Below are 17,606 nucleotides of genomic sequence, written 5' to 3'. Positions count from 1 at the left end.
GGTGCAAACCCTTTTTATTTTCTCTTCACTTCCCCCCTTTTTAACACTCTCTTACTAGCTGCAATAGCGCCCTCTTACTACTTTCTGTGATCTTTTCCTGCCCACTACTTTCTTCGTCCACGGTAACTTCGGCACATCGCGAGATCATATCAGCGTCTTCCGGGAAACGAATGTGCGTCGTTTTCCGAGATTGCCAATGCCCCAGGCCCACCCGTGACCTTTGGACTAATGTTTACATCTAATTTACACATTCATTGTATACATGATGCATTTCATATAATACTAATTTCTACACGAAGTTCTTTACATGGTATTACAATTCTACTAAAAGGAGGTAATTCTATTTCTATTTACAGTTAGTACTTTATTTCTTCTGTTCGAGTACAAGTTTTTTCTCTCAGCTGATTTTTATGACTTGTTAAATCCTGAATGAATTGTTTCTTTAATAAAGTGCTTCATTCAGGATATATCACAATCCATGATTGGTTTTTATTGCCTTGTTTGCGTTTGAGCTGGAAGGGAAACTCACACAAGCATTATATGAAATGTTTCAATTCATGGTAGAATTTTATTTGAAGTTAGCCTTTGTGATCTATCATAATGACATCGAGAATTTCAGATGCAATCAAACAAACACTTATTTCTTAAGTATGAAATACTTAATAATTTCATAACACATAACACATTCAAAAACACAGAACGGACAAAGACGATCTTGTATAATTCTAATTTAATGAACTAACACCTAAAATTGGGGTGCTTAAGGGTCAAAGCTGTATAACTGATAGGAGACCTCCACATAGCCTTAAAGGAATGCGGAGAACCGACCAGGGCTTCTGACCTAATGTCCAATCCTCACCTTCTCGTGGTGCACCCTGTTGGGTATCTACCTGGATACTGAATGAATGAATGAGGATGGGCTGGCAATTTGGGATTTAGCCAACTAAATTGTATTGTTATTAGTTAAACCAAAATAAAAAATGATGGTACAGCATGACAAAATTTCATGCCAGCTGGGACTTCGCCTGGTTAAACAAGGCCCCCATTGTTTTTGCCAGGGAACCAGGGCGAACAGCGAAAAGTCAGCTACTGGAACAATTCTGAAAACAAACTCCAACTGAACATCGCCAGAGTTAAAGATTGGTACTATCAACATAAAAAGCCTGAATGGCAAAGAAATGGAGTCAGCTGAGGAATTAGATAAGTACCAGATCAACATAATAGGGGTGACTGAAACAAAAAAGACAAAAACTGGTGAGATCTTTCTGAGCAATAAATACAAAATGATATATTCAGGCAATACCAATAAAGAAAAAGAAGGGGTAGCCATAGTATTCAACACTAAATACGAGGCTAATCTTCTTGAATTGGCAGGCACTCTCAAGTTGAGTGATGTGGACAAATATCAGAATGGGGAACTGGACAATGAGACTTATTTGTGACTTGGTCCCACAGAAGGTTTTTCTAAGATAGAAGTGGAGGAATTTTTAGGCTTTAGAGAAAGCAACTGACACAATGAAAAAGGAAAAGTTGGTCCTTGTTGGAGATCTAAATAGCAGAGAGGAAATGATTGCCAGACATACAAAAATATTTTGGGAAAATTTGGAGAAAAGAGCAAAGCTAATAATAATGGCAAATATCTGTTGGATTTCTGCTCAGTACATGGACTGGTTATTACTAACATCATGTTCCAACATAAAAATGTGCACAAATTCACATGGAGAGAAGAGGCAAGGTATAAGAAAAGTCTCATTGACTATGTTATTGTTGATAGTGATGTTTTCTCCCTGTTGCAGGACACTAGAGTGTACAGAGGATTTGAAATTGGAAGTGATCACTATTTAGTCTTGAGCAGGATAAAATTGAATTTCATATTGAAAAGAATAACATGTAAGAAAGTTTTAAAGCGAATAAAAGTTGAGCAGCTCTCAGATATGAATTGTAGACTAAAATACACAAAGATTATTGAAGAAAAAATGAAAGAGTTTGAAAACAGGAATCAAACCTTGGAGATTCATTGGCAAACTCTGAAGGAAACATTGATTGATTCTGCCAGAGAGGGCATGCGGTGAGGTTGTCTGCAAGGATAAAAAAATCAAAACTCCCTGTTGGACACAGGAAGTTAAAGAGGCAGTGAAGGAAAAGAAGAAAGCATATCAAAAGTTCCTCTCAAATAAGTCATCTTGTTTTCTTAGAGAATACAGAGACAAATGCAAGAGTGCTAAACACTGTGTAAAACTAGCTAAACAAAAGTCATGGGAGGACTTTGACAAGAATATAGAAAATAAATATCAAGAAGGTGGCAAAATATTCTGGAGGTTATTGAAGAAGCTTAGGAATGGAGGAAAGAGTGCTGTAAAAGGAGTTAGAGATGATAAAGGTGAAATGAAAACGGGAGAAAAAGATATCCTTGAAGTATAGAGTAATTACTTTGAAAAACTGCTAAGTGAAACAAGCAGTGATGACAGCGCAGTGGTAAAAAAACACTGACCAGGCATGTAGTCAGGAATACATATCCATACTTGAAGTAGAAAAAGCCATCAAAGGCTTGAAATGTGGAAAGGCAGCAGGAGTAGATGATATTTGACCAGAAATGCTGAAGTGGTGGTATAAGAGACTTACAGTGGCTGCACTGCATAATTCAGAAAGCCTGGACAGAGGGACAAATTCCTGATGATTGGAGTAGAGCTCTCATATTACCCATATATAAAAAGAGAAATAAAACTGAATGTAAGAATTACAGAGGTATTTCCATACTGAGTGTTCCTGGCAAGATCTATGCAAGTATACTTGAGAAACAGTTGAGAAGAATTGTGGAAGAAAAGCTTGGTGAAGAACAAGCTGGATTCAGGCCAAATAGAGGCTGTCAGGATCAGATCTTCACTTTACGACAAATAGTCGAGAAAGCATGGGAATATAACAGAGATCTGTATTTAAGTTTTGTCGATTTGGAAAAGGCATAAGACAAGGTGCCAAGAGAGAAGCTATTCAATACGCTACAGTTATATGGTGTCAATGGGGCATTATATCAAGTAATACATAGTCTTTATTTGAGTTGCAAGTCAGCAATTAGAATTGAATGAAATACAGGAAGATGGTTTAATGTTAAATCTGGTGTGAGACAAGGATGTACATTACCCCCTCTGTTATTCATTATCTATATGGATCACATTATGAAGGAAAGTGGTATTAAACATGATATCAAAATTGGAGATGTTAATGAATAACAGAGTGGGTAATGTACATCCTTGTCTCACACCAGATGTATGAGACAAGGATGTACATTACCTTGTCTCACACATCTGGGACAAGATGTTGTGAATGGAGAACCTGTGGAACAAGTGAAACATTTCAGCTACTTAGGCACGATTTTTACTGAAGATGGTAAATTAAATATTGAAATAGACAACAGAATCAGCAAAGCTGGTATGGTAGGAAGTCAATTGAATAAATTCATATGGAATAAGAGAGAAATTAGTTGGAACACTAAATTAGCTGCATACAAGACAGTGTTCAAACCAGTTTTAACTTATGGATCTGAGAGCTGGGTCAGAAGTAAAACACTTGGCCAAAGACTAGAGACTGCAGATATGAGAGTCCTGAGAAAGATTATAGGCATGAACAGATGGCATCAATGGCAATAACATATTAAAAACGAGGATATTAGGAAAGAACTTGATATTATGAACATCCAGGAATGCGTTAGCAGAGCTAATCTCAGGTGGTATGGTCACTTAAACAGAATGGGCGAAGAAAGATTAGCAAAACAGGTGTTCTCTGCTAGGTTGGCAGCAAAACAACCAAGAGGAAGACCAAGATATAGGTGGATTGATATGGTACAAAATGCCTTAGACGATAGAAATATAAGATCTGATGATGTTGGAGTCTTGACAAGTAACAGACTGATTTGGAGGAAAATTGTAGATAGGAAGTTAGTAATGATGTAATGTTTTTCATGTAGTACTATCATATCCTGTACACCCCTTGAGGGTACATGGCAGGAATTTGATGATGATGATGATATATACAGAACACATAAACTGGGTTTAACTGGTCAGAGGTGTTTTTTATTGTAAAGTAATAGCCTACTAGTTTTGCCAACTTGACTGTTGGCTTCGTCTGGGCATACAAGGTTACAAAACAGCTTAAAAAGATCATAAAACAAGTTAAGGATATCAGATTATAATAAACGAATGTCAAATATTATTTAAATTCAAATATAAAATGCAGGTAATGGCCAGTGTTGGTCGGCCCGCAAACCCACCCACACTGACTGTTACCTGCATTTTTCTTCATCACATCACATTTTACAAAAGTTGAGTATTTTACATATGTTGAAAAAGAGACCATCTTGCATCATAAGAGATGACAAAACTTTAAAAGATGAATTAGACCTCATCTTCTTAACTCTAATAAACAGTGGCTATCCAAAAAATTTCATAAATAAGATTCTTTTCTCCAACCCCTTCCAACAACAAACTCAAGATACCCACTACAGATCTTCAATTTCCATTCCTTTTGCTGGGTCTGTTTCACAGAAAATTGCTAAAATGCTCAAACATTACAAGATCTGAGTGGATTTCAAACCAATAAAGACTATCCGCAACTTGTTAAGATCACCCAAAGACAAAAATGGTTTCTATAAACATCCTAGAGTTTACAACATTCCCTGCTCTTGTGGTTTAAATTATATTGGACAAAGATCTAGAACTCTAGAGATAAGAAAGAACTCTGTTTGCCATGCCAAAGATAGAAACACCTTTAGATCATCAGCATGGCAAACAGAGTCTAATCCAGACATGTTTTGTTTCAATAAACACAGAAGGGCAAACATTACCAGCAAAATGATATGTACTTTCTAACTTCCCACACAGTCAACATCGACCGGTGTTACTGGAAATTGTTATGACACTATCTATAGCAAGATCTTTTCCATGACCGCGTTGGTATTTTAAAAAAGCAAATTGGAGAAATTTTGCGAATGAATTGGATAAATGTGTTCGGTGGATACCTGCTAGAGTTGCAGAGTACAAGAGATTTGTAGGAGCAATCATACCAACTGCAAAAAAATATATCCCTAGAGGTTACAGAAAAGATTATGTCCCTGGATGGAATGAAGAGAGTGAACATCCTGAAAAGTGAAGATCCTGAAATAGCAGGTGAATTACTACATAGCCTGAACTCATCTCGAAAAACAAAATGGATTGATATGGTTGAAAACCTTGACTTCAAACGATCAAGTAGTAAAGCTTGAAATCTTCTCCAACAACTATCCACAACTAATCTACCTAAAAGAAAAAGCACAATCATCTCCCCTGAGAAAATAGCTAATAAAATTGTTAATATATCAAGGGAACTTAGGGACCGTGAACATACCAATAAAGAACTTAGAGCTTTAAAAATAAATGCCCCTGCTTTCTCACAATATGCCTCAATCTTCACTATAGATGAAGTAAAAGCTGTCATAAAAGATATCAAAGCAGGCAAGGCCCCAGACTTCGACAGTATCCATCCTGAATTTCTGATTAATAGCGGGCCAAATACTAAAATGGCTCTGTGAATTCTTTTCTGATATATTATTGACTGGCCGACTACCTAGCCAGTTTAAGAAGTCAAAAATAGTTGCTATTCTTAAACCTGGAAAACCATCCCAGGAGGCAAAAAGTTACAGATCTATTGCTTTATTGAGTTACATCTATAAAATGTTAGAGTGCCTTCTGTACAACAGATTGTCCATACCAATTAGGCAGCATGTCCCGATTGAGCAAGCTGGTTTTAGAGAAAAACGTGGTTGCTGTGATCAAGTGCTCACTTTAACATCATACATAGAAGCTGGATTTCAGAAGCAAGAAAAAACATCAGCTGTCTTCTTGGACCTAACAGCAGCCTATGATACAGTATAGCGTGAAGGTCTTATATACAAATTTCTTAGCATTGTCCCATGTAAACGGACTGCACACTTAATTTCCTCCATGCTCACTGAACGTTTCTTTCAAGTTATATTAGGAAATAAAATGTCCCGACAATGAAAACTTAATGATGGTCTTCCACAAAGGTCAGTATTGGCACCCTTACTTTATAACCTATACACATATGACTTGCCTGCTACCATCTCATGCAAGTTCTGTTATGCTGATGACACTGTAATTGCCATTCGACACAAAAACATGAGTCAGGCTGAAGACATACTTACAAAAGATCTGAAAACTATAGGTGAATATTATAAAAAATGGAGGCTCCAGCTCAATCCAGACAAAACAGAAGTATCAAGCTTTCACCTTATTTTAATTTTAATTTTATTTTAATTATAAAATACAAGCACACCTTCATGGCATTCATATAGTGATGGTATGTAAGTTCTTTTCATTAAGCTTTGATATTTTTTAGGTCTACCTACTCACTGATGAGACCTCAAAAAAGGTTGAAACCGGTCTGGGTAGTGACCTCCCCTCATAATGTAATGACAGTATTACATCTCCTAGGAGCTGTGTTTTACATTATGAGAGAATATCAAGAATAGTGAGGGAGCTTGCCCCACCTTTGCTTCGAATTGCCTTTGCCGATAGTTTTTCGGCATTGAAACTCATAGATCGTAGTTATCGATCTTGAGTTTCACTTACTGGCTATATAACAATATAGGATTCTTATCCATTTAATAAGCTTTCATCTTAATAATCACATGGAAGATGTCACTTTACATATCTTCTTTGAAGGATGTTTACTACGACACAATAAGTTTCCAAAGTACTTGGGCGTTACCCTGGATCGCACGCTCTCTTACAAGCAACACCTAACAAACGTTTCTGCTAATTTAAGAACCCATAACAACATAATACAAAAACTAATAGGCACGATATGGGGAGCAACAGCCAATAATCTGCGGATTACTGCTCTTGGTCTAGTTTTCTCTGTTGCCGAATATCGCTCACCAGTTTGGCTAAATAGCACACATGTTAAACTTGTCGATAGCCAACTAAATAATACAATGAGACTGATTTCTGGCACAATTAAATCAACGCCCACACACTGGCTTCCAGCTCTTAGTAACATTGTTCCACCGAATCTGCACAGGACTAAGGCTCTTTTACAGGAGTATAAGAAAATCTTGGAGAACACAGTCCTACCAATACATTTAGATCTCCCAGACTTAAGTGAACAATGACTGAGATCAAGACATCCGCCACTACAATTAGTAAAACTACTACTACATTCTAACTTTGACTTGAAGCAAAAGTGGCAAGAACAGTGGGAGAGCCATACAGATGACATCACAAAATTTTCTCTCAATGAATTACAAGAAAGTTTTGATGCTTGCTCACACCTCCAACGAAAATCCTGGACTCAGCTTAATAGAATACGAACTGGTCATGGTGTATGTGCGGACATGCTTTTTAAATAGGGTAAATGACCATCCCTGCATTGTGATTGTGGAGCTCAGAGACAAACTGTGAACCATATTGTGACTCAGTGTTATCTCAGAGCATATTCAGAAGACAAATTGGACTTTTTAAGTGCTACACCCGAAGCTATGAACTATCTGACCAATATGGATGTAACCTTTTAATTTTATTGGTTTTTAAAATGACTTTTGACTTTTAATTTTATATGTATTAAATGACAGTGTATTGTACTGCATGTTTTGATATTCATGCCATACGAATAAATAAATAAATAAATAAATGATCTTTTTAAGCTGTTTTGTCACCTTGTATGCCTAGATGAAGCCAACAGTAGTGAAACTAGTAGGCTATTACTTTACAATAAAAAAAACCTCCGACCAGTTAAACTCAGTTTATATGTGTTCTGTAAATAATAATAGTTTGATGGTTGACTTTTATCCCAAAAGAAATATGGTGTAATGAAATGTTATGTAATAAAAACTTATAAAATATGTTCTATAGATTCTCTTCCAAGCAAGAACTGTTTGATTATCAGAGCTATCCTTATCTCTAATGGTTATAATGCAAAAACTATAAAAAAAAAAAATAATAATAATTATGGCCGTTGTCCTAACCTGCCTCAATAAGAAATTACCAGAATTTGTATTCCATATGTTAAAGGATTTCAGAAAAAATAGCAAGACTACTTTGACAGATTAACTTACAAGTCTCTTTCTGTCCAGTTCGCAAAGTTAATATGTAGTAAAAGTTAATACCCAGACTAGTTTCGAGCTTTATTGAGAGGTCTCTCCAGTGGGAGCCAGGCCCAAAAACTAGTCTGGGTAGTGGCCCTTCCCTTAATGCATAACATTATACATATCCGCAAGGAGATGTGTTTTGCATTATGGGAGATACTGAGATAGGAGTGTTGGTAGCTTACTCCACCTTTGCAAGGAGTTGCCTGGTGTTGTACCACTTTACCCCAGTCCTGAAGATACTTTCAGGTGCAAACTTTGTTTGCACACACTTGGATAAAGGATTAAACTAAATTTACTATAGTCTGACCAAGTGAAAATAAACTTTCAACATCTTTCTCTAAATCCAGAGTAATTTAATAAAAAGGTGGCACACCGTTTGGCAGCTCCTATAGGAGGAGATGACCTTGCTAATGCTTCTGCCTGGTATCTCCATTTGGACTTTGCTCCCACTGAAGAGACCTCAATAAAGGTTGAAACTAGTCTGGGTAGTGGCCCTTCCCTTAATGCATAACATTATACATATCCGCAAGGAGATGTGTTTTGCATTATGGGAGATACTGAGATAGGAGTGTTGGTAGCTTGCTCCACCTTTGTAAGGAGTTGCCCGGTGTTGTACCACTTTATCCCAGTCCTGAAGATACTTTCAGGCGCAAACTTTGTTTGCACACACTTGGATAAAGGATTAAACTAAATTTATTATAGTCTGACCAAGTGAAAAATAAACTTTCAACTATACCAACTCAGCTTATGCGTACTGTTTTTGTGTATGTGTGTATTTATTTTATTTTATTTTATTTTATTTTTTTTGGAGGAGAGGAAGAATTATTTAGTGAGGTTGAATGTTCAAGTTCTCTTTCTGAATTGTTTCTATCAGAATTTTTGAGAGGTTTTCTTCAAGAATGACAGCATTAGGAATGTGATCTTGCTGTGTATATCACAATACTGGTTGAAGGTATGTTGTCTCAAAGCTGTTGATGATATTAACTCTATGAATAGTAGCAATGTTCCATGTCTGGGGCCATATGTAAATATTGCTTAACTTTGTACATATGAATTATTTGTGGTGATGAGTTTGGATTTCTAGATATTAGTTAGACTTTTATGGAATTGAAGAACTTTTTACTTTCTTTTCACTATAGTCAGAACCAAGATACTGAAAAATCTTATTTCTTCAGGTGTGATTGATTAGCGTAATGTGTCCTTCTGTTTCATTTTTTTAGGAGTTTGGTTTTACTGTAACTGAGTTGTGGTTTTTGCACTCTGAATGAACTTTTAGAGTCAATTAGCATATCTGAGCAAAGTTGATACTACTTATACAGCTATAGCCTGTTGAATCTTCAAGAATTATTCCATACCCATCTCCTGTGAGTTTAAAAACAGTGGTAATAATAAAAATAATATGGTGCTCTCTCTGAGGAAATAGGAAAGCTTTCAATATCTCTCCATTAACCCTTACTTTCTCTTGCATGGTAATTTTGATGTGATCTTTTTTTATTGCTTTAAAGGTATGCCTTAATAACAGAGAACTTTGAATATCCTTTGTCTGTTGATTGAATTAAAGGTTTTGGAAAAATCTGCGAAGTTTAAGATTAATGGAAGTCCCCCCCCCCCCCCTCTAGCAATCTTTAATGCAGTGGATGTGTTTGACAATATACTTCTGTTTTTCAAAAAAATACTGCATGATTTTTGAGCAGAGGGGGTTTATATAGGTCAAATTTATTTCAAACACATCCACTTTAATGGATGTGTTTGAAATAAATTTGTCTTTTTGACGAAGCCAAACTTTAGCTGTTTGGCTTCGTCAGGGTAAAAAATAGATGTAAGACAACTTAATACACACTCCATGCGTGTGATGTACACGTTCTTCTGTTTTTTGTAAAAAATACAATTGTATTTGGTTCTTCCTTCATTTATAGTTTTAATGTACATTTTTTAGTTTTAATTTACAGTTTTAGCATTTAAGTTGTCTTACATCTATTTTTTACCCTGACGAAGCCAAACAGCTAGAGTTGGCGAAACTTGTCGGTATTTTCTAACTTAGTTTGAAATAAATTTGACCTATATAAACCCAAATAGAAGTCAATCTCTCCTATAGTTCTTGTGGTCAAAAATAACGTTTTTATCATTATGAAATGGTATTTATTCAAGTTATATTTTCTCATTTACGATCTTGTCTTGATTACTTTTATAAACCCAAATAGAGGTCAATCTCTCCTATAGTTCTTGTGGTCAAAAATAACCTTTTTATCATTATGAAATGGTATTTATTCAAGTTATATTTTCTCATTTACGATCATGTTTTGATTACTTTTTTGTTATGAAAAAGACTTTATTTGCTTTTGTAATTATTGACACCTTCTAAAGTTGGTGATAAAGGTGACTTTATTATTATTGTTATTATTATTATTATTATACAAACACCTCCTGGAGTCACTGAAGACCTCATCAACTTGAGTTCTGAAACTTATCTTTTAATTGTGTGTTATGTCCTCGCCTCGTCATTTTTGCTTTTATTCTTATGTTATATTATTCTATATAACTATTATTTATCACTCATGCATATCAGTTATTTCATTGCCGACAAATTTATATTTGTTTAGAACGACTGCACCAGCTGGCAACTAAATTCTGATACTCAAATAAATAACGCTAAACAACAAAGGGATCACGTGATGTGCAGTCGTGCCCCCCCTTTTCTTATGTAAATTGCTCCCCCCTTCACTTTTTTACAGGTCCGAAAGTTTTATAAGTGGTAATTCAATCTCAGAGACAACAGACTCATGAACTTTGATGTAAAGAAATACATTTATTATAAACACTTGCATAGATACACTTTAAGTAATAATTTCAATGCTAGAGAGTCTGAACTCCCCCCCCCCCCTCTCTTTAGGTTAATATATCCAAAATTTCAATTCTTATGTTTAAAGTTAGACAATCCTATATCTCTGTTATATTATTATGTTCAGACTCGATTATTCTGTACAGGGTTACTCAGTGCTCATTTTTCAAGCACAAGTATATACAAACTTTATACAAAGTATGTCAGACGCATTCCGTCTTGTATTTTAACATGGAGAATATTCTAATTCGTGCTCAAGCTCTATCCTCCCACAACTTAATTGAAATTCAGGCTAATATCTAACATTATATCATATAGCTTCTTCCTGACAAACAGTTCAAAGGTTAGGTTCCTTTCTCAGCACAAGCGTAGAGTGGCACCAGCTTATTTGACACAGACAAATCAGTCCAAGCAGTCTTATTAATGTGTGGAGTTCCTTAATTCCTTGGCTCCTATTCCTTTTACGATTACAATTCTATAATGAGTATGAAAAATTGTACATTACCATCTTTTTCTTTTCATGGAGTTTCCGTGACTTCCCTCCACGCTTTCACTTTTGTATTTTCTCACCACGTGTTTTCATGGCATCAGCGACTTACTTCCACTATCTTCGAAGGTTGCCCTTTGCTGACTTCACGTTGGCATAGCTTACCAATGGCTCTTTGCTGGAATTCTGACTTCATTCCTTTGGTGGCTTTACTTGACTCGGTACAACAACAACCGGGAGATTGTTGCTGGACACCGGCGACAAGCTTCCGTAGCTATCCAGGATTTGGATGGGAACGCAGGAGCAGAAAACAAGAGAGACCGTTTGAGTCTCACGCCGCACTTTATATTACAAATGCGAGTGCCCTCTCTCGGTGACTACGTCATACTCTTAGCCACGGCCGATTTGTCACCTCAACTCCGAACTGTTTTGACATGGTTCTAATACATAGATCTCTTATGCACATTTAATAATAACAATTTCAGTCCTGAGACACAATTTCCCTTCGCTTATCTTACACAGACATTATCGATTCTAAATACAGATTTCTTAAGTTTATTTAATATTAACAATCTCAGTTGGTTTGATACACCTTTGAGTGAACATATGTACAACACTCTCTTAGCCCTGTCTCTGGAGGCATAAGCATGTCCTTATCCTTAGGTCTAATCGTCACTCTGTGTTGGGTCGGAAACAAGATGGCTTACAAATGGTGAGTCAGCTCTTTTTCCGACACAACATGTGTAACGCTTATAAATTCTTGTAGAACAAAATTTACAGTGCTTATTTAAAAATGCAAAAATTTACATTAATCTTTAAGTATTTCGTACTATTTTTTTTAAAATTAAAGATAAGCATTATAAACCTGGAATGGGCTTTAACAAACATCCATGCATTATGCAAGATTATTCAAATTTTCAGCCTTGCAGTTAAACAGGCAGTGATTTTTACTTACTGAGATTACTGAGGTAGCAATGTTTAATCTGTATGTATTTAATAGAATCAGAACTTTTTGATTTAATATTATTATTTTTTTTGAAATTGTGTAAAGCAATTGCCCTAATTTCGTTAAGGATGATTCTTATTTTATATTAGGTATCAAACAGCAGTCAAAAATTGCCAAGTAACTCCTAATAATGTGGCCATTGCTAAAGCTGAAACTTTAAAAGAAGAACTGGAAGATGCATCCATGAAAGTTGATCAGTGCAGGGTCAGTCTTCTATAACTATATCCCCCCCCCCCCCCCCCACACACACACGCACGCCCATTTTTTAAATCTATTTGTTAAAACAGGCAAAATATTGCTTCAGTGCTAAAAAAGCAGTAAACACATTTTTCTTTTTAGGATTTTGAACTGTAGTTGTTCATGTGAATGACAAATGTTTTCTAACTAAAGAAAATACTTTTATTACAGAGATTGGCAATTACAAATTAATGCATACAAATTCTTTATTTTTTATTAAAGAAAAATTACAGTCATCTCTCCTTCAAATGAAGGTGAGATGACTAATTTTTGTATTGTACAGATGAAGATCAGATAATTGAGGGTGTCAGTTATCTGATAGCAAATTGTTCTTACACTGTGGTTAGATAATTGAGGGATTACTGTCTTTCTAAAAATAACAGTTTATTGTCCTAATAAACAAGTAATAAAATACAAGCATTTGATTTGAAATGCTTTTAAGTTTACAGTAGTTTTTTTCCAGGGTATCTAATACAAAAATTTTATATAAAATGCAAATGATTTCTATAAAGTGATACATTAAATGAGCCATTATAAATATTGGAAAATTCAAATAATATGTCAAAAATGTTGTCTGTTAAACTTTCTCACATCTCCTTCTTGTGATTGTTAGATTGTTAAAATAACTGAAGTATAAATGTTAAGAGATCTGAAAACTAGCTTCCATATGTCATGCATAATGGAATCTAATAGAAATTAAACCAGTTGGGGTCTCCCAGAGTTGCATCATCATGCGTCAAACCCAACAAGATGTTCACAATGAAGCTAGTGTGTATCCCACAAGTGACGTGCCCCAACCTCACCGAATAGGGGTGACTTATCTATCTTCTAGGGGTGATCTAACTTCGTTTATCATATATATATATATTACACACACACACACACACACACACACACACACACACACACACACACACACACACACACACACACACACACACACACACACGAGGGTAGTCTGAAAAGATCTCAACCTAACAATGAAAAAACGAATTTATAATTTCAAAATTATTTTTATTTTTCAACATAATCTCCCTTAAGACTAAACATTTATTCCAGCGCCATTATCCCACCCCTGTAGTGGTTCTCAATAAGACCTACAAAATATCCCTTTACAGCTGCAATCACCTCTTGATTCGAAAAAAAACGCTGACCAGTGAGGAAAAGTTTTAGTTTTGGGAAGAGATAGAAATCAGAGGGAGCCAAATCTGGGGAAAAGGGTAGATGTTCCAACAATTCATAGTGCAGATCCCTTAATTTTCCCATTGCCAAAACAACCTTTGTGGATAGGTGCATTGTCCTGATGAAAGATGAGTTTTTCTTCTGCAAACCAGGTCTTTTCTCATGAATTTTTTTTGTCTAGTCTGGTTAAAAGATCAGAATAATATTCCCCAGTTATTGTTTTACCCTTTTCAAAATAATTAATAAAGAAAATGTCTTTAGCATCCCAAAAGACCAATGCCATGACCTTTCCTGCTGATGGAACCAACTTTGTCTATTTTCTTTGGCACCGAACAACCAGCTTCTGTCCTCTGTTTTGACTGCTGTTGGATTCTGGTGTGTAATGGTGAATCCGAGTCTCATCCATAGTAATAAATTGATGCACAAAATCAGTTTTATTCTTGTTAAAACGCTCCAAGCACTGTTCAGAGATTTTCATGCAAGTGCATTTTTGATCTGCTGTGAGCAAGCATGGCACCCATCTTGTGCAAAGCTTTTTCAGTTGCAATTCTTCATGCAAAATATATATTACATTCTTTTGAAATGCCTATAGTCTCCGCATTTTCACACACTTTGACTCGCTGGTCATCCAATACTCTATCATGCAATGATTTCTGGTTTTGTTACAATTTTTGGACATCCTTCACGTGGATCATCTTCAAGGTTGCTACGGCTATATTTAAACTCAGCAGCCCTTTTCTTAATTGTTGAAAACAAAGGAGAAGAGTGCCCATCAACATTTATGAACTTCGAATGATATTCTTTTGGCTTTAAACCTTCTTTTACAAAGAATTTTATAACTGCACAATACTCAATTTTATCCATTTTAAGGGATACAGACAACACTTTTGCTTCAGACAGCTGTATAAAGCAAACTACTTGTTAAGAATGACTTGCAATTTCACATGGATGCTTATGACAAGTGTACCAACTTAGGGGAAAAAAAATCATGCCGATAGTGTTGCCATCTATGGTCGAGGTTGAGAACTTTTCAGACCACCCTCGTATATGTGTGTGTGTGTGTGTTAAAGATACCAAGCAATTTTAAACTTGGTTTTAATCCATTTCCCAAGTAAGCAAACAGACAAGTAAGTACTTGGGAAATGGATTAAAACCAGGTTTAAAATAGCTTTGTATCTTTAACATATATTATACCCAAGGTGTATAATGTATGGGAATAATATAAGGTCTATAATATAAAACAATGTTATACTTCGTTTTATTATACACCTAAATAAATCCGCTACAAGTTTGCATGATTCCCTGACTAAATTGAATAACTGTTGTAATAGATATGGTATGAAGGTCAGCATTAAAAAGACAAAGACAATGAAAATAGGTAGAATTGTTGAAAATGTCAACTGTGTTGTGAACAGGGAACCTGTGAAACAAGTAAAACATTTCAGCTACTTAGGCACGATTTTTAATGAAGATGGTAAATTAAATATGGAAATAGACAACAGAATCAACAAAGCTGGTATGGTAGGCAGTAAATTGAATAAATTCATATGGAATAAGAGAGAAATTAGTCGGAACACTAAATTAGCTGTATACAAGACAGTGTTCAAACCAGTTTTAACCTATTGATCTAAGAGCTGGGTCAGAAGTAAAACACTTGACTAAATACTAGAGACCGCAGATATGAGAGTCCTGAGAAATTTTATAGGCATGAACAGATGGCATCAATGGCAATATCATATTAAAAACGAGGATATTAGGAAAGAACTTGACATTGTCAGCATCCAGGAATGCTTTAGCAGAGCTAATCTCAGGTGGTATGGCCACTTAAACAGAATGGGCGAGGAAAGATTAGCAAAACAAGTGTTCTCTGCCAGGTTGGCAGGAAAACGACCCAGAGGAAGACCAAGATATAGGTGGATTGAAAATTTATTTTTCACTTGGTTAGAGTATAATAAAATTAGTTTAATCCTTTATCCAAGTGTGAGCAAACAAAGTTTGCGCCTGAAAGTATCTTCAGGACTGGGGTAAGGTGGTACAACACCAGGGCAACTCGTTGCAAAGGTGGAGCAAGATACCAACACTCCTATCTCAGTATCTCCTATAATGCAAAACACATCTCCTTGCGGATATGTCTAATGTTATGCATTAAGGGAAGGGCCACTACCCAGACTAGTTTAGACCTTTATTGAGGTCTCTTCAGTGGGAGCTGAAGAATCTAAATCCAAAGTAATTTATTAAAAACAGGGTGCACACCATTTGGCAACTCCTATGGGTAGAGATGACCTGCTAATGCTTCTGCCTGGTATCTCCACTTGGGCCTGGCTCCCACTGAAGAGACCTCAATAAAGGTCGAAACTAGTGGGGGCTATTATGAGTTCGCTCTCTTAAGGTTTTTGCCTTAAGGGAGCAATTTGAGTCTCCAGGGAAAGTGTTCTCAGGCACGGCCTGCTGAGGGGTTTTGTCGGTGAATGCTTTTCTTTGGAATTTGAGTGGTTCTGCTCGGTGGTGGCGTGTAGGTGGAAGGCCATCACTGAGTGGAGCCAACGCTGAGATGGACGGTCTTTCTCCCACGATTGAGTGGCCTAGGGATCGTCCGAATTTTTAGAGACTGCTTTACTTATTCATAAGGTCGAAACTAGTCTGGGTAGTGGCCCTTCCCTTAATGCATAACATTAGACATATCCGCAAGGAGATGTGTTTTGCATTATAGGAGATACTGAGATAGGAGTGTTGGTAACTTGCTCCACCTTTGCAACGAGTTGCCCTGGTCTTGTACCACCTTACCCCAGTCCTGAAGATACTTTCAGGCGCAAACTTTGTTTGCTCACACTTGGATAAAGGATTAAACTAATTTTATTATAGGTGGATTGATACGGTACAAAGTGCCTTAGACGATAGAAATATAAGATCTGATAATGTTGGATTCTTGACAAATAACAGACTGATTTGGAGGAAAATTGTAGAATAGAAGTTAGTAATTTTTTCATGTAGTACTATCATATCCTGTACACTCCTTGAGGGTACATGTCAGGAATTTGATGATGGTGATGATAATAACTCTTAGCATTGCTTTCACACACTGATAAGTATCTTTATCCCTTGTCTTTCACTACATGTCACATGGATAGCTTCCTCTCTCTAAACTTCTGCACCAATGCAAACCTGCCTGAGGATTTTCAAGAGCATCTGTAATCAGTGCCGTGCCTTCAGTACTGCCAAAATGTAGTCTTGGTTTGTTTGTTTTTTTTTCTCACAAAAGGGATCTCAACTCACTGTCCCTTATTTTTAGTGATACACTAATCACCAGTGAATGTCATATCTTTTTTCTCAGACTGATAATTTGCTTCTGGTCTAATCTTTCCTGTCATCAGTAGCTTCTGGAGTCCCTAAAAATGAAGCACTGTTTTCTACCTTGAGTGGAAAAGAATGCTTCATTTTACCTCTTCATCTACTAACTTTAAATAAATCCCAACCCATTCTTAGAATACCTGTTTGGAATTAAACATTCCTGATGCTGTGCAGATAAAAATATTTTGTAATAAAAATCCTTTTTTCTCACAAAAGGGATCTCTGATCACTTTCCCTTTCCTTCAGTAATAACCAAATCACCACTGTATTTGATTTTCAGTGCAGTAATAATTTGCTTCTAGTCTTTCCTATTACAACACATCAGTTGCTTCCCCAGTCTAAAAATTAAGCATTCTTTTCATCATTGACT

General features: G+C 36.0%; 1 protein-coding gene across 2 annotated transcripts in view; it reads left to right on the top strand.

Annotated features, from left to right (window-relative positions):
- LOC150102964 (rho GTPase-activating protein 44-like) overlaps positions 1–17,606 on the top strand; it is a 521,092-nt gene that overhangs the window by 201,674 nt on the left and 301,812 nt on the right. For both annotated transcript variants that reach the window (XM_090397793.1, XM_090397795.1), the window contains exon 6: positions 12,559–12,673. In XM_090397793.1, the coding sequence (XP_090253919.1) occupies positions 12,559–12,673 (115 nt within the window). The remainder of the gene's footprint in view (positions 1–12,558; positions 12,674–17,606) is intronic.

This window comes from Typopeltis vanoorti, chromosome 9, assembly GCF_054136105.1.
Source record: "Typopeltis vanoorti isolate ZY-2024b chromosome 9, IOZ_Tvanoo_1.0, whole genome shotgun sequence".
In the NCBI taxonomy this organism is placed as follows: domain Eukaryota; kingdom Metazoa; phylum Arthropoda; class Arachnida; order Uropygi; family Thelyphonidae; genus Typopeltis; species Typopeltis vanoorti.
The sequence above is the reverse complement of the archived record's forward strand: the minus strand, read 5'-3'. Positions and strand labels throughout refer to the sequence as shown.